The sequence below is a fragment of the Bos indicus genome, chromosome 14, assembly GCF_029378745.1.
Source record: "Bos indicus isolate NIAB-ARS_2022 breed Sahiwal x Tharparkar chromosome 14, NIAB-ARS_B.indTharparkar_mat_pri_1.0, whole genome shotgun sequence".
Taxonomy (NCBI): domain Eukaryota; kingdom Metazoa; phylum Chordata; class Mammalia; order Artiodactyla; family Bovidae; genus Bos; species Bos indicus.
The window spans coordinates 16899079-16916290 of record NC_091773.1 but is presented as its reverse complement, the minus strand read 5'-3'; the positions used below and the strand labels follow the sequence as shown (position 1 = coordinate 16916290).

The window sequence follows — 17212 nt, the reverse complement described above, 5'->3', positions numbered from 1 at the left end:
TTTTCTTATCTCAGGATGGAGCCCCCTTCAGCCAGTCCAGGTTCCTAAGTGTCTACAAAGATCAAGATTTGCTTTCCCCACTGACCTGCAATGGATAAGTAGTTATGAGCAAGAAATAAACCTTTGCTATTTAAGCCTCTGAGACTTGGGGCGGTTTCTTACTGTACCATGATCCACTCTAGCCTGACTGATGCAATCTCGGGACCTGCTGATGTGAGGCTGGGCCATCCCTTTTTGCAGGACTGGACCCCCCCAGGACTCCTAGCCTTGGATTCTTATTCCAAGATGCCATTTCCACTAGGGGGCTAGGTGGGCTTTACACACCTGGCAAGGGAATGGCTGAAAGCCAAAGCAAGTCCTTATCTAAGTTTCCAACCCTCCTAAACTCAGGCTTGCCCCACCTTTAATTCTGCTCCTGGCAGGACTCACACCTACACCTGCCTTGGCAGGCGTCTTGCTGGGGGCCATCCTGAGATGTGTGGAGTCTCTCCTACCGTGTGGAATTCAGTGACAGCAGTGGCACACCCACCGTGTGTCAGACACCTTACAGCAACAGGCATAGAGTCCCAGACTCACATGGGTCCTGGAGAGCGCCAGAGTCAGCTGAGAGCAGCACTTGCGTGAACCCCCGTGGTGAGGAACCTGAGAGAATGGGAATTCCCTGGTGGTCTGGGGGTTAGGACTCTGCGTTCTCACTGCCAAGGGCACAGGGGTGATCTCTGGTTGAGGAACTAAAATCCCACAAGCTGTATGACACAACCAGAAAAATAAACCAATAAAAATAAATAAAAAAAAAAAAAGGAACACGCAGCCTTCCTTGGTGTTCCAGGGGTGAAGAAGCTGTCTGCCGATGCAATGCACGGGACACAGGTTTGATCCCTGGTCTAGGAAGATTCCATATGCCGCAAGGCAACAACTACTGAGCCTGTATGCCGTGGAGCCGGGCTCCACAACAAGAGTAACCACCACAGTGAGAAACCTGCGCGCAGCAACAAAGACCAAGTGCAGCCAAAAATAAATTTAGGGAAGAACACGAGGGAATGAAAGAAACTGTATGATGGTCATGTTCATGTTGGGGGACAGAGTGGAAATGCGGTCCCCAAACCAGGGATCATATTACCCACCTGTAGGGTTATTAGCCAGGACTGACTGGGGTGTTGATTGGAATGATCACCCCTGCCCCTCAGGCCTCCTCCTTCTGGAAATGATCTGTGGTGTTCATTTGGTTCTCACTATATACTGATCTTTTACCTCCCTATTTGTCCTGTTAGAGGTCAGGGTATCTTTACAAGCCTCCCTGGGATGGTCCCGGACGCAACGGATGCTGACTGGTCAAGGAAATTCGGCGATCCTGAGAGGGCTGAACGTTCAGACACCCTAGGACAACTGTCACTGCCCCTCACCTTGACCCCGGCTCCCTGCGTCCACTCTGCTGGCCCTGCTGGCCTGGCCCAGAAATGCCAGAGTCACATCTTCCCGCGCTATATTTTCTGGACTAAGTCCAAGAAGCTGTTGGACACGGAGAGACTGTCACTCACTTTCTCAGCTTCCTCCTGAAGAGCGTGTGTGTGCCAGAAAAACTGTCATTGGAGAATGTAAATATTGCAGGCATGTGCACTGGTATAAATGGCCTCCTTTTCCTGGTTGTTCACTGTCTTCCCACTGAGACACACAAGCTGCCTCCCCAGGCACAATCAGATCACACCCAGACGCGCCATCTTTCACGCCTCTACAGGGTGCGGTGAGCTAGGGTGTCCTCACAAGAGTGCTCCAAGCTGAGTGCACAGAGAAGCCCCAGAGGGGGCGGCTGCAGTGTGAGGCTTCAGCGTATGCACAAGGCCAGGGGTGAGCGCAGCCTGGAATTCAGTGCTCTCAGCATGTTTGCCAAGCCCGCCTTCTTCCACGGCCCACTCCCCGCGCCAGGCAAATTCACACAGACACTTTCTAGGCTGGTGGGCTGGTGCAAGCATCTGGTTTTTTCTACATGTAATGGGAAGCCTTTCAGGGTAACCAACTCTGCAACAGTGTGGACTCCACAGGGCACTGGGACATCTCAGTGTCTTGAGCACCTCCACCCTCCACGTCAGTGCTCATATCTCCTAGACCCAGAAAACACATACTGTACGAATCACAAAGATTGTTTAACATGTGGAAAGTAAGGCCAGATCTGTCCATTTTAAGCACAACCCTAAACCAGCCATTCTCCGACTCAGAGATCTTCCATAGCTCAGTAATCCCCACAACAAGTCAAGCTCCCTATCAGGACCTTATGATTATCCATAATCAGACACCGATTAACCCACCCAGCCTCATCTCTTCCACATCCCAACGCACCCACTAACCTGGACGACCAGGCTTCACGTTCTCTCATCCCTCTACTGAGAAACCATGCAGGCCTGGTACAAACCACCCCCTCACCAGGCCCAACTCAGATATGACCTCCTTCATGAAACTTGATACCCTGCCCTCTGCACCGTCCACTGCTCCTTCCAGACCCTTATTTGTAACTTATATGGATGTCCTGTTATGTCTACTGGAAATGGAAGCTCTTTGAAAGAGATGGAAGCATCTTATCTTTGATATCTCTAACAATGATGCTCTATCAAGGTTTTATAAAGGAGTGTCACTTAGAAATAGCATTCTGAGATACAACGTCTTATTCTAAAGCCAAGATTGAAAGGACCCGAGCGGTCCATACCAGGATTTGTTGGTTGCCTGCGTGCTCCGTTGTGTCAGACTCTCAGTGACCCCCATGGACTTGGGCCCACCAAGCACCTCTATCTACGGGATTCCTCAGGCAAGAAAACTGCAGCGGGTTGCCATTTCCTTCTCCGGGGGATCTTCCCAACCCAGGGATCGAACTCATGTCTCATCAAAGCTTTCAGTGACCAAGTCACCCTGTGCCAAGGAGAAAGGATGCAAAAGACGGTGAGCCCCAAGCAGACAAGGGCCTGTCCTGCTTGTCTGACCTCGTTAGCAAAGTCGCCTGGTAGACGCACTTTGATCAGGACAACAGGTCTGGAGCAGCCCCAGGCTGTCCCTTTTCAGAACCCTTGTTTCTGGAGCTTTGGATTCTTTCGTATAATCCTCTCTGGTTTTTGTTTGTTTGTTTTTATATGAAGACCTTGGAAAGTAGTGTATAAACTACTTTTATAGACAATTTCAAAAGCACTAAAGAGCTGCTATTTAAAATGATTGCTTTTGTAAATAGCGGCCTTGGATTTGTTCCATAGATTTCTACCCCAGCTCTTCCTAAAATGAAAGACGTCTTTGTGGGAATGTGGTACCCCACAGGTAGGCGGGGCACCTGCAATGCTGGCAGTGGAGCTCTGGGGGAATGGGCTGTTGGCTCCCCAGGCTTCAGGCTGTCTCTGCCAGGGCCTGGGGCGCAGGAAGGCAGCACTGGGCAGAAAGTCAAGGCGTGTCCGGGAAGCTGAGCTCCACCATGAAGCAGCAAACCAGAGACAGTCCCGGAGCCTATGCTTTGCAAGGAGGATTCACACAATGACTATTCAGTGTCAATTCCATTAGATGGTTAGATAGCATTACCAACTCAGTGGACATGAACTTGAGCAAACTCTGGGAGACAGTGAAGGACAGGGAAGCCTGGCATGCTGTCGTCTATGGGGTCACAAAGAGTTGGACATGACTCGGTGACTGAACAACAAGTACGTTTGGGGAATAAAGAAAAAGTGGTCACTCTGACATTTAAAGGGGGAACCTAAGCAAGTGGACTCAGGACCATCTTGTCTGAGAGTGACCTTTGAGCTGGGATCTGTAGGAAAGGCAAGTGTATGGCAGGGTTGGAGGCTTGCAGATGGAGTGTTCCGACTAGGGGGAACTGGATGGGCTTAGGGCTTGGGTGGGAGGCCACTTGTGGATTTCATAGACACGAGAAAAAATCAGAGTGAGCTGGGGTGATGTGGGCCGGGGCCAGACCACATAGGGCCTCTGGATTTGGGAAATGACTGAAGGATTCTGAGAGCAGTATTTTTACTAGATCCCTTTGGCTACAGTATAAGATTGCAGGGGTGTTGGAGTATAAAAGACAAAGGACTCTCACCAGCTCAAGTTTTGGGCATGTGCCCCCCCCCGCCCACCTTGGGAGCAAACACTGAAGACAGGCCTTTTGAGAGTCACGAGAGGAAGAACTTCCCTGGGTCCCCAACCCAGCCAGGGGTGCACACAGACACCTCAGTGCTTCGCGTCTGCTCACCTTCTGAGTGACTCACTCACTAACAAGAGGGTGGGGGTAGAACACAGGCCTGAGATTTCTCTTTAGCATAATCATTGCTCAATTAATTACCTTCACCATTTGTGCTGGAAATAATCAAGATGACTTGTGTGTGATGACACCCAGTCTTCCTGGGTGCCCTTTCCTGCCCTGCATTACAGCTGGAGCCTCGGGGTACAGGAGCCTGGATTCTCACGTGTATGGACACGCCGCTGCCAGGGAAGGGAGGTGGGGCGGGAGTGAGGGTGTGGGCGTGGGCAGACCACTCAGCTGTCCGGGACTGTGTCAACAGTGGGCCTGGGAGGACAGCCAGAGGGCTGCAAGCTACAGTCTGGGCAAAGTCAGAAGGGGACCAGGATGAGACAGGAAGCCCAGAGAAGCGAGGGCAGAAAAGGGCATTTCCAGGCCCCATATGAGCAGGAGGAAGGAGTTTTAGCTACAGAGACAGAAATGGACTGCGTTTCCAAGCAGATTGCCTCAACACTGTCAGAACTTTGGAGTATTAACCTTTTGTGCAAACAAAGCAAGATGCTGGCCAATTAATTCAGTGATTCTCTTCCACAAACATTTGGCGAGAGGCCAGGTGTTCTGCCCTGGGGATACAAATATGAACAAGACAGTCTGAGTCCACAATTTTACAAAGCTTAAGTGTCTCATGGAAAACAGGCAATGACAAGATAGCATCATAAGGGCCAAAACAGGGGCAAAAGAGCAGGGAAGGAGCATAGTGTGAAACTGACCACCTGGGAATCAAGACTTCTGGAAGCTGAAACGAGGTGGAGACCTGTGAGCCCAACACAAACTAGCCACACGAAGGGGCGGGGGGTTCCGGGCTGAGTCGCCAGCTTGTAAGACTCAACAGTGACAAACAGGGCACATTCGAAGTTGGACAGTGGGGACACATGAGAAGCCCCTGGGAGCTGTGTCATGAAGGGCTTGGCAACTACTTTCCCTTTGGGTTCTATCCTGCAGGCCACCCACAACTAGGCCATAAACTCCACAGTAACCAGTGTCTCCATGGCAACTACATAGTGGCTGTGCGATACAGGACCTCAGTAAGTGGTTGTTGATGACTCAAGGGAGGGGTAGAGGGATACTGGGGAGGAGTTTTGGCGGCGGGGGTGGGGGGGTCATTCTTTTTAATGGTTTCTAAAAATTGAAATGTCTGTTAATTATACAAAGTCTTTTGTTTCACATTAGAGATTAAATGACTAAACCTGCAGTTGCTAGTCATGTTCTCAGTCACTCATAGTAAGAGTTTCACAAAACCAGACCTTTGTCTGTTTTGGGAAGGGGCCTGGGAAAGAAATGAACAGTGAAGTGGATGGGAGATACTGATGACTTTACCGTTTTGCCCAGGGCTGGAATTCTCTTCCTTCTGCTGAGAAAAATAAAATCAAAAGCTGTGGGGAGCAATATCTGATGAAGTTTTGGTCTATTATTAAAATTTATTTCTCATAAGGGAGCTCTTCCATCCCAGAGAATTCAAGCAAGCCTTTTCTATTTGAAGATGATGTTACGGACCAAGTATAATGTGTGTGGCTGAACAGAGCCACATGGGTCTCATGTTTTAATACAGCCTGTGAGCAAGGCACTTCATTCCAGACTATCTTCTCAGAGATGCATAAAAAGCAAACCACCTTAAAAAAGACCTGTCCTACCTTGGAGCACAGGGAAGGCCTGCTTCCTGCTTGTTATAAAGGAGCTGATTCTCTTGAGCTCAGGGTTCCGCTAATACACCTCACTGCTTATATACTCATTCGTCTGGGCCCATATTTGTCACCTGCCTTGGGACTTGGAGGCAAAGGAATGGACACAAATAGGCTGAAGCTTATCCTGAGTCCCTCGGACTGCGAGGAAATCAACCCTGAATATTCATTGGAAGGACTGATGCTGAAGCTCCAATACTTTGGCCACCTGATGCGAAGAACCGACTCATTGGAAAGACCCTGATGCTGGGAAAGAATGAAGGCAGGAGGAGAAGGGGACGACAGAGGATGAGATGGCTGGATGATATCATCGACTCAATGGACATGAGTTTGAGCAAACTCTGGGGGATGGTGATGGACTGGGAAGCATGGTGTGCTGCAATCCATGGGGTCACAGAGTTGGACACAACTGAGCAACGAACAACAGCAATCAATCCTGTTCCCTGGGCCACGAGTAATCGAGTCTTCTGTAGCCTCCATGACATTGGCAGGTTTATGCACAGGCTCAGAGCTGTGGTAAATCTCAGCCTTCGACACACCCTTCCTAGAAATGGCTTCCTACCACATTTCAGCATTCTTGGTCACTCACGATGAATTTACCAAAACAACATGGATACTTACACTGCTAATACAGTAACGTTTTTAAAAGATTATAAAATCTAAAAGTATCTTTTATTTAAAAAAATTCATTTAAATTGAAGCATAGCTGATTTATAATGTTGTATTTATTTTTAATTTTGGCCACACCTATGACATGTGGGACCCTAGGTGCCCCATCAGGGACTGAACCTGAACCCCTGCATTGGAAGGCAGAGTCTTAACACCGGACTGCCAGGCAAGTTCCTAAGAGTCCCTTTTAAACACTTTCCCAACAGATATCTTCTAAAGGGGCAGTAGGTGTCACACAAGTGAATGACAGAAATCTAAAAAGAAAACAAAAAATCAAGAAACTGAATACAGTAGAAATTATCTGGGAGAGAAGCCATTTTTATAAAACATAGATGACTTTTTAATTCAGTATATTCCATTAGCAGAGGATTCTGTCTGAAGTAAACCAGAACACTTAATACAGTACAAGATGTTTTTTGTTTTGTTTTTATAGGGACCACTAAGGCAAGATCTGTATCTCTGTGTGGAACTGATTTTCAAAGGGACAGAAGTGGTCTTTGATCTTTCTGAACCACTTGTCTTCAAACTCTTTCGAAGACCCGATCACCAAGGCAGTCAGGGCCGCAGGGCCAATACACTTGACCTCTGTGTGAACCTCATCTCTGATTTTTTCTGGGACGATATCTTCGCCCATAACCTGCAATAGGAGGGGGGAAGAAAGATAAAACTCTTTCCCAATAACAGGTGCAGCAGACACGGAATGGAAGACCGTGCTAGTCATCAAATGCAAAGGATTTCACACAAAAGCAGAACTTCTTCAGCAGCCAGGGGACAACTCTGACAATTCAACATACTGAAAAGATGTTTATGAAGTAGTGATCCAAGACCACCTGCGTGAATATCCTACTGCTACTCTATTTCCCTGAGTGAACATGTCAGGGAGGCACAAACGTGGCAGGACTACCACTCAGGTCACAGGGAGTGCCGAGTCGACCTTCGTATATCACAGAGCATCTTTGGAGGGCAAGAACGCAACCGTGAGGGGTTCTCCTCCTTGTAAAGGACAGAAGAGCAGGCTTGGGAGGAACATAATGCTACTGTGCAGAGAGCACAGACCTTCTTATGAAGTTCTCCAGAGACGCCAAAGGCAGCAAACAGCTGAGCATCGAGCAGGTGAGTCTGCTCTTTCCTGACCCAGAGAGACTCCAACCCTCCAGGATGGTCACCACAGCAACCCCAGAGACCTGTGAGCGGGCCAGCTCTCTGAAGGTGCAACACTGCCCCCTACTGGTGAGAACCAGGTCCAGATTCTGTGTGAGCTTCTCTTCGACAAGACACCCACAAAGCTGCGTTTGCAGGAAGCTTGGATCTGAACCTACTATGTGATGGGACCACTTTTGGTAAGGACAGTGAACAATTCCCACCCCAAACATTTCCCACCAATCATCATGAAAAGTCAGGGAGCCAGCTGGCAGGGATGTGGTAGAGGGAACTGGTCACTTGGATTTGGACTAGATGATCTCTAGGTTTCCTACAAACCCTGAGGTCCTCTGTGTTCGTGAATACTCAAATCATAGTGGATTAGAAACCCACTCAAAGAACAGGTTCCACTGGCTTTAAATCTTCAAAGACTACTTACTGTTTGAGGCAAAGGCTGACAGCATGAGTAGCAACTGTCAGGATTTATTAAAGCATGGTAATTTCATCAACTGGAAGACAATTTCTGTTTTTCTATCCTGACATTTCTAAAAACCAAGTTGTATCTTATAACCACTGCTGTGTCATAGTATAAAAAGCATCTTACTTTTCTTTTAGTGGCACATCAATTAATGATGTGTCTTAACAACTGACGACTGCTTGGACTCAATGAAATGTAGAATTTTAAAATCTGAGATATAACACCAAAAGTGTATTTTTTTAATTAAAAAAAAATAGAATCTAATGATAACAATATTCAAACAATGCAATATTTCAAAAAGAGAGCTCAGCAGGTGCATAATTCACAGACAGAGAACTATTATCCATCACACATGGTGAAGAACATGAAGATGTTTAAGACATCTCCTAAGGATGCCTTACCGGGCTTCCTAGGTGGCTCAGTGGTAAAGAATCTGCCTGCCAAGCAGGAGACACGGGTTTGATTCCCGGGTTGGGAAGATCCCCTGGAGAAGGAAATGGCAACCCACTCCAGTATTCTTGCCTGGGAAATCCCATAGACCAAAGAGCCTGGCGGGCTACAGTCCATGGGATCGCAAGAGGTGGATAACAACCACAAAGGCTGTCTTACAAGGAACTTAAAATCTAGCTGAAAAGATAAGACACTCATATTTTCAGGGGCCCAAAGAGCTACCTAATTCAGCAATCACTCTATTAAGCTCAGAGGGAGAAAATGCCACAGACCAGGACGTTCAGTAAAAGGTTCCTGGAGGATGTGTGACCCAGGCTGGGTCTCTGAGGGTGAGAATAGGAAGTAGATGGAGATGGGAAAACCCATGACAGGTATGTTAGACATGGGAGATTAGTCCAGTGGAAGCAAAAGGTTTGTGGAAGGAATGACCAGGCCCTAAGTCTGAGATTACTCTCAGGAAGGCCTCAGACACCATATCAAGGTACCAGAACTAGACCCGACCTCTAAGGTAATGGTGACACATTGAATTTTAGTTTTTAAAGCAAGCAGGTAACATGGTCAAAGCCATGTTTTAAGATGAGCCCAGCAGCACAGGTGAAGACAGATCTGCAGGGAGAGAGAGAGGAGCCAAGGCAGGAGGTCACTATGAGAGTCAGATGTGAGGCAACGGAACTAGGGTGTTGGCCGTGGGCCCTGCAGGAGGTGAGACTGGAGAGGAGAGGCCATGGCGAGGGACGGTCAGGTCTGGGTGAAAGGAGAAAGACAGGTAGGATCGATGAAACAAACTAAGTCTAGAACAAAGACACGGCTCTCTCTAGCTCCCCTCTGCTTCCCCTCAGCGGGTACTTACTGATGGCCAAGTCTACACTGGGCGCTGACCAGAGACTGACTAAAGGTGGTTTTGCCAAGTAGCCTCATTTTACATTTGTACTCAAAGTCACAGCAGATCAATAATCAACTTGGATTAATGACTCCTAAGTTACTGATCTGAGATGGGAGGCAAGTGTTCCAAAGATGGGACCAGAGACACAGACTGGAGGGTCCATTACCCCAGGGGTGACAACAGGAACTACAAGCATGGTTATGATTTGTGTGGGAGAAAGAGACGGAACAGAGAGCCCGAGTGAAAGCTCAGGGAATGTCACTACTTAAGACATGGGAAACCAGCAGAGTCCCAAACAGCAGAGGAAGAAATAAAGGAGAAAAGAGATGAGTATTTTTAGCAGTTCAGCTGCTCAGAAGCAAGGAAGAGGGAACTAAACGTGAGTGGTCAATGGCGCTGAATGCTATGAAAGATGGGAAGCAGAGAGGAAGGGAAAGCAGCCGTGAACTCGGGAGAGATGGTCTATCTGTATGTCTGAGAGTTCAAGGGAATGAGCCCACGGAAGGGGAAGGCAGAAAAAAGGCTCAAAGAGAACAGACGGGAGTGATGACCCCAGAAGAGGGAAAAGGGGTCCAGGTGACAGCTTAGCCTGCAGGAAGAAGACAGGATAGATAGACCATCAGCAGTTCTTGAAAGAATGATGTTAGAAGGTATATGGATAAAGAGCTATTCTCCTGGGAAAAGTGCTTGAGCTGTCAAGTTTCAATTACATATTAAAAGGAATTAGCATGAATAACATAAACTTATAGATAATCTCCAAACACCATGTTAAGAAATTTCAAGACCTTTTTTTTTTTTTTTACATTTTTGACCACAAAGCAAGACATACAGGATCTTAAGTTTCCCCAGCAGGGATCAAATCCAGGTCCCCTGCAGTGTGGAAGCCTGGAGTCTTAACCACTGGACCATCACAGAAAGCCTTATCAATTAGCATATTTTTTAAAAAGCTAATACCAGTTAAACAAAATTGACATTTGAGTTTCTAAGCAACTGTCAAAGTAATAACAGGGTGGAGCAGAAAGAAAATGGACTTGAAGCTGGAGGGGTTCCCATTTACTTCTGCCACTTAAAATCTGACCTTAGGCAAGTCACAGCCTTTGTGAGCCTCACCCCAGTTCTGTCCTCCCACAGGCTGTTATGAGGACAAATGGGGGGAAAGACAGACAAAAGAGCTGCCCAGATGTCAACATTCATTCATTCAGCACTCACGAAACAATTATGGGGCCTTTCTGATGTTCAAGTAGGCAGGTGCTAACAAGCACTGACAAGTAAATGAACTTGCTGCAGGACAGAGAGGAGGAAGAGGCCACTTTCAGCAGTTAAGTGATCAAAAGGTACGGGAAGAAGGGAGACAGAAGTCCTCTAGAAGATGCAATTTAGCCCTGTGTTTTTTTGGTTTTTTCTTAATGGTCTCGGAGCCAGGAAAAATATCTGTGATGCTTCATTTCACATAAACCCTGGGGGACACACTCACCTCTGCTATCAACAGCAAAGTGTCTTCTTTGAAGCTGAACCTTTTCATTTTATCTTCAATTTCCTGCTGAGTCTTTAAGTTCCTCTCCAAAGCAAACGATGTTTGCTGACACTGGGCAAGCTGAAGCAAAAGCCTGAAAAACAGCAGGTCCCAGTCTGGAGGCACCCGAGAAGGACAAAGACCCGTTCATACACAGCACTGGCACTGGGCTGGAAGCGAGTCCTCTAGGCTAAGGAGAAGGTCCTCACCTTCATCTGAATCCCTAAAGCTCTTTACTCTCAACGAATTGCACATCATTACACTGGAGAACCATCTTTTCTAAAATTCATAGACCAAGCTTCCAAAGGAACCTTCAGAGAGCAAGACCTCGAAAGGGCTTCCTGTAGAAGTCAGGCGACTGAAAGCACAAACGATTTCAAGTGAAGAGAACAAGGCTCCCCATCAGAGGCTCCTCCCCAGAAGTGCCAGGAGGAGTTCCTTTGAAGTCGGTGCTCTGTGACCCTTCGGTCTTCCTGAAGCCACAGCAACCCGATCTCAAGGACTAAGGAGGTTCTCCAGCATGCTTCAATTACTTGAAGCAGGACCAAACCTTCAGTGACCCTCTGATAACCACTTTACAATCAGCTCACCCCTGACCTCCCCATCATGGCCGTGCCCTGGTCCCCTCTCTTCTTCTTCCTGCTCTCCTCTCACAGCTCTTTCTCTTCACTGTTTTCTAAAACACTGAGTGTGCAGATTGTTCCAATTTCCCTCTGGCCTCACTGCTATACCCAGAAGCAGCGCTCTCCTGTTCACTCATTTCCTGCCTTCAGAAATGCACATACTACTCCAGGTACTGAGGGATACTGGTGAGCAAAACAGACAGGTTTCTGCCTCAAGGAGCAGAAGGAGGATGATCACAGGTAATAAGCTAGTCTCAGGCAGTGATGAAGGCCATGAAACAAACACTTGACACAGGATGGAGGAAGCGTCTACCTCAGACAGGGCTGTGACGGAAGAATTTTCTGAGCCACCATTCACGCTAAGGTTCAGATGGTGAGGAAGCAGCCACAGGAACATTTGGGAGAAGGGGCTTAGCCAAGGGAAGGGGGCCCGGCTACAAGAACTAGCTTCAAGTGTTTGAAAATCAGGAGGATCTCTGTGACCGAAACACAGCCAGGAAGAAAACAAACTAGAGTGAAAGAGAAGGGCAGGGCCAACTCATGTTAAGTCCTCGCGGAGCATGGAAGGAAGCATGGAATTTATGTCAGTCCAACGGGAAGCTGCTGGAGTTTTAGAGAAGAACACACGACCTGACTGGCCTTCACTCTGACTGTTCACAGCATCTACTGGCCTCGGAGACATTCACACACATGACCCCTTTGGGTCCTTGCTTTCTTTCTCGTGCTCTTGAAATTACTGGACAATACTGCTTACCCTTGGCTCCCTCCATTTCATGTCCATTTACCCCTCCATCCTCTGCCATCTGCCTGTCACCACCGTGACTGAAACTGCTTTCTCAAGAGGCCACACATGAGCTCTTGCCTTCAAAGCCATTTCTCACTCCATATAATCGCTGATCCTTCCTGGAGCTCCTCTAGCTCTACCTCCCACTTCCTCACGGAAGGCTCCAGCTGGACTCGATTGGTTCTGCTCTCCCGCTGCTGTCCTGTCTCAGGGGAGGCACCACCATCCACCCTCACCCACAAGGCAGATTCTTCAGGGTTGTCTGATTTTCTTCTTTGGTAGCTTTCTGTGGAACCTGAGTGAAAAATCTCTTGTTTAAAATATCGTTTCCTCCTTCGTCAATGTTTTATATATTTAATTCCGCCCCCCTCAATTTTAACATCTGCCAACCGTAATATCTTGACTGATGATATGAGCTGTATTCCTGAGCAAGCACAGTTGTTTTTAAATTTTACATACTAAAAGGGCACATTCAAAGGATCCCGTCAAGACCATGGGAAGAATCTCAAAAACATATATCAGGTGTCTAGCCTAGAATTTTCACAAGCTTAAAATCAGAAAAAATAAAACCTTTATTTCGACCTTAGCACCATGTGTGTTCCATCCACTCTGAGCTTACCTGGTTCGTATAAAAGAGGCACAGGCTTTCATCTGAGTTTCTAGCAACACTGCTGCTCTCTCTTCTGTCATACGGTTTTGAATATTTTTAAGAGCTTTCTCATTCCTTTGCTTGTTACCACTGCTTACTTCCACAGAGCCCTCAGGCAAAGTTTCAGGGAAACACAAAAGACAGTCTTTTCCTGAGTGGGGAAAGGAGGATTTGATAGCCGTGTCACTTGAGGTGAAACTGTTCTCTTTCTGAGATGACGCAAGCGATGCTGACAGCACCGGCCCCAGGTTCAGGTAAGCCTCTCCCAATCTGTCCCAGTTCCAAGGATTAAAGGGATGCAAAGAAATCAGTTTCTGTAGGCAGAAAATGGTTTTCTCCAAGTTCTGCAAACTGGAACAAATAGTAAACTGGAGGTAGAGTACAGTGGTTAAATGGTCTGTGTTAGTTGCTTTATTTTCCTAAAGAGAAAAAACAAAGGTTAAAATGTTTAAACTACAGGATGTTTCCCATATAAAAATGAAGGTGCCTAAAAATCTAAGTTGTGCATGTCCTAAATCACAAGTATCTTTCATTAGCCACACAAGTAGAGCAAACTAAATGTTTCTCAATAGATCTCATTTTGAAACCATAAACCTAGAGAAATATGTGTGTGTGTTCAGTCGCCTCCGACCCTCTGTGACCCCCGATCCCGTCAGGCTCCTCAATATACACTACCCAACAAAATATTACCAATCATTCCCAAACACCCTAATGTCACAGCAGTAACATAATCCAGATGATAGTGGCTTGGCAAAGCTCAGTACCAAAAACCTCTGTGTCAGTTTTTTTTCAATTGTGCATTATAATCTTAACTGTCAAAAAAAAAAATCTTAACTGTCTTCAGCCAGACATCTGAAAGAACCAAGCCAACTTTTTTATACTCTGGGCTAATGGTTCCATTTTAATATTCCAGGCTTTCTAAAAATCCAAATGGCAATTTCCTTGAGGATTCAAATGGACTCTATTTCCAAATCTACTTGGCTTAGACATCTTAAACAGGATGGCCCTGAAGCTCTCAGTGTTTCTTGATGCATCGTAATTGAATCCAAATGCCTTCTCTGGTAACCATTACCAAGACCAGTTATTCTTGGCCAGAGGGGGTTGCTTGGTTTCCTTCTGATCAGAAAATCCTTTTCAAGTCTACTTAACCAGAGGCACCGCCTCTTGCCTAACTTGCCATATGGCAAAAGCCCTGTGGGTGAGGGCTTCTTTTTCTACGTCAAAGTCTGCAGAGATTCAGTTGATTTTAAGTCTAAGGAAAATCTGGCCTACTAGTATCTGGATCAAGCTCCTGCACAGAACTGAGTGAGAAATAAGAATAAAACTACCCAGCATGTAGCCGGAAGATACTGGCACGTCAGTGAGTGAAACCTTGGGGAGGACTCTAAATATCCATATGTTGATTGAAAAGAAAGGAAATCAAGCCCCATGTAACCTATTAGGTCATACTGTATCTTCCTATTACTATCTCAGTATTCTTTCTTTCCCCACAGACTATTAAGTTCCAAAAGAGTTTTTGTTCAATGCTGAATTCCCAGTACAGAGCACAGCACCTCAGACATAGCAGATGTCTAATAACTGTTGAGAAATACATCTTCATGTTTCTTATAGTAAGAAAAGCAACATGTATAGACTGTCTACAGGAAATGCAATCTTTCCTCTACAATCAGTCCATAGTGCTCTATACTGTTTAAAAACATTTCCAGGGACTTCTCTGGTGCTCTAGTGGATAAGACTTCACCTTCCAATGCAGGAGGTAGAGGTTCAATCCCTGGTCAGGGAGCTAAGATCATACATCCCTTGTGGCGAAAAAAACCAAAACAGAAAACAGAAGTAATACTGTAACAAATTCAATAAAGACTTTTAAATAAATAAATACAAATAAAAACATGTTCACATTGAGAAAGCAAGTGTGTGTTGGGGTCTGTAGCATACAAACCATGATTCTGATGCACCGATTCTGGGTGGCCTAACTAGTGAAGAGAAGGAAATGGCAACCCACTCCAGTCTTTTTGCCTGGAAAATCCCATGAACAGAGGAGCCTGGTGGGCTACAATCCACAGGGTCACAAAGAGTAGGCATGACTGAGCACAACTAATAAAGAAGTCTTTGGAAATTAAATTCCATTTAAATGAGTTGTGTGCTTTTTCCCAGAATATTCCAAGTCCTGTAATGCAATGACAGTGATGATTGCTAACATTTACAGAATGCTAACCGTATGCCAGACACTACTCCACCTGCTTTACTCATGTAATCCCCATGACAATCCTTTAAAATAGACTATCGCTATTCCCATTTTAGAGACGAGGCAACCAAGTCACAACAGAGAAGTTAGGTAAGCTACCTGCCGTCACACAGCTAGTAAGCAGCAGAGCTACAGCAGATCCTGCTAGAAGTCACAGAATAAAGGAACTTCAGAAGAGTTGATGTGTGTTAGTGGGCTTAGGAGTCTCCCATTAGTTTACTAGGTGAGTGATGTAAACACAGGGTATGGACAGGGTTCTCTCTCCTTGGCATCGAACCCAGAACCGGGCACATGGTAGGACTGAAATGTTTGTGAAGTGACAAATGGGGGGAAAAAAGTCATTAACTGTCAAAAAGCAGTTTCCTTACCACAGTTTATCACATGAGCCTACCAGCGACTATAAGATATTTAAATTAAGAAATAAGTTCTGTTACAAATTTTATTCAAAAATCATTAAGAAGAGAGATGAATAAACTTCAGAAGTTGTGAGCATAAAATGTTCATGTCATGCTGGGAGCTCTAGGACTTGCTGTCTGTTTTGTTCAATGCTGACCTATTCCCTACAGAGTATGAGGGGACAGTAACCGCTGGAACAAACCCCAGAAACAAGACAGAGCAAATAAAAAAAAGAAGGTCTATAAGAAGGGAGAAACTTTTAAAATGAAAACAAAACACAGGGTATCAGGAAATGAGAAAACCAGGCAAATAGGCAGGGTTCACTGAGATCATGTGAAGAGATCTCACCCCAAAGCAAGGGGTGAGACCCACGACCCTCTGGTGCCATTTCCTCCCTAATCCTCCTGCCTGTCAGGGTGCCCAGGAGCCCAAGGAGCAGTCCTCCAAGGCCTGACAGAGGAGCTGAAGGGCTTCTGACTGGTCCCTCCTTCTGCCTGGATCTCACACTCCGGATGGCATCTGCTGATTGGCAACACATTTTTCTGAGCCACAGAAACAGTCACTAAGCTAGAAGGAACCAGAGACAGTCCAGCCTTGACATTACTCTAGCTGCCTTCAGGGGTACTCAGGGGAAGACAAAGCACAACAGTGACATCAGGAGATGCGAGGGAGAGATAGGTAATGGTAGAGCCGAGCCGTAATGAAGGACAGGTGACGGATATCTAGAAAAATCAACCAAAAGAACCCAAGTTGCTGCTAATTTGCATACCAGGGAGGCTGAACACTATTAAAACCCACCAAGTTCACTGTGTTCATGCCATGTGCTTCCTTAACAGGGTAATCTTATCTTCTGGTTTTAAGAATTAACCCATAATTAGTAGAGGGGAGAAAAGGAAAGAACAAAACACAGCTGTTTTCCATGTTCTGAAGAACATTACCGCCAAGGTTTCCTCTCATGGCAAGAGGCTGAGGTCCTATGCAATGAAGCCCAGGCAAGTAAATTTAAGGATTTCTCTTAGTTAATGAGATAGAGGAGGACAATTCAATTGCATGCATACTTTAGGCTGACCTCTGGCCAAGATTTGAAGGATTCAAGATCAGTGCCTTGGTGCTTCATTACATCCCTCTAAGGAAGAAAACTGGTCATCTATAAACTAGGATTGGTGGACTCAAACTCACTCCCATATAAAATTTACACAAAAAACCCTGGGATTTTCCAGGCAAGAGTACTGGAGTGGGGTGCCATTGCCTTCTCCACACAAAAAACCTACAGGTGCTTTAATCTGAAAACAAAAACAAGCAGAATCTAGCAGTGCTCTTTTTTTTTGCTTAAAAAAATTCTGCAGACTCCATCAAGAATAAAAAGGATTAAGCCTGGCTTAGTATGATATTTATTCAATTTCTGGCAGTCTTTTTTCCTGTTTATAAAAGTAATACAT

General features: G+C 46.1%; 1 protein-coding gene across 6 annotated transcripts in view; it reads right to left on the bottom strand.

The window, feature by feature from the left end:
- Nucleotides 1–17212, bottom strand: part of C14H8orf76 (chromosome 14 C8orf76 homolog) — a 38317-nt gene that overhangs the window by 9780 nt on the left and 11325 nt on the right. For 3 of the 6 annotated variants that reach the window (XM_070802494.1, XM_019973994.2, XM_019973995.2), the window contains 3 exons: nucleotides 13103–13551; nucleotides 11038–11170; nucleotides 6651–7249 (listed from right to left, as the gene is read on the bottom strand). In XM_070802494.1, the coding sequence (XP_070658595.1) occupies nucleotides 7052–7249; nucleotides 11038–11170; nucleotides 13103–13551 (780 nt within the window). In that variant the 3' untranslated portion in view covers nucleotides 6651–7051. The other 3 variants (XM_070802495.1, XM_070802496.1, XM_070802497.1) reach the window with 3 other exon arrangements.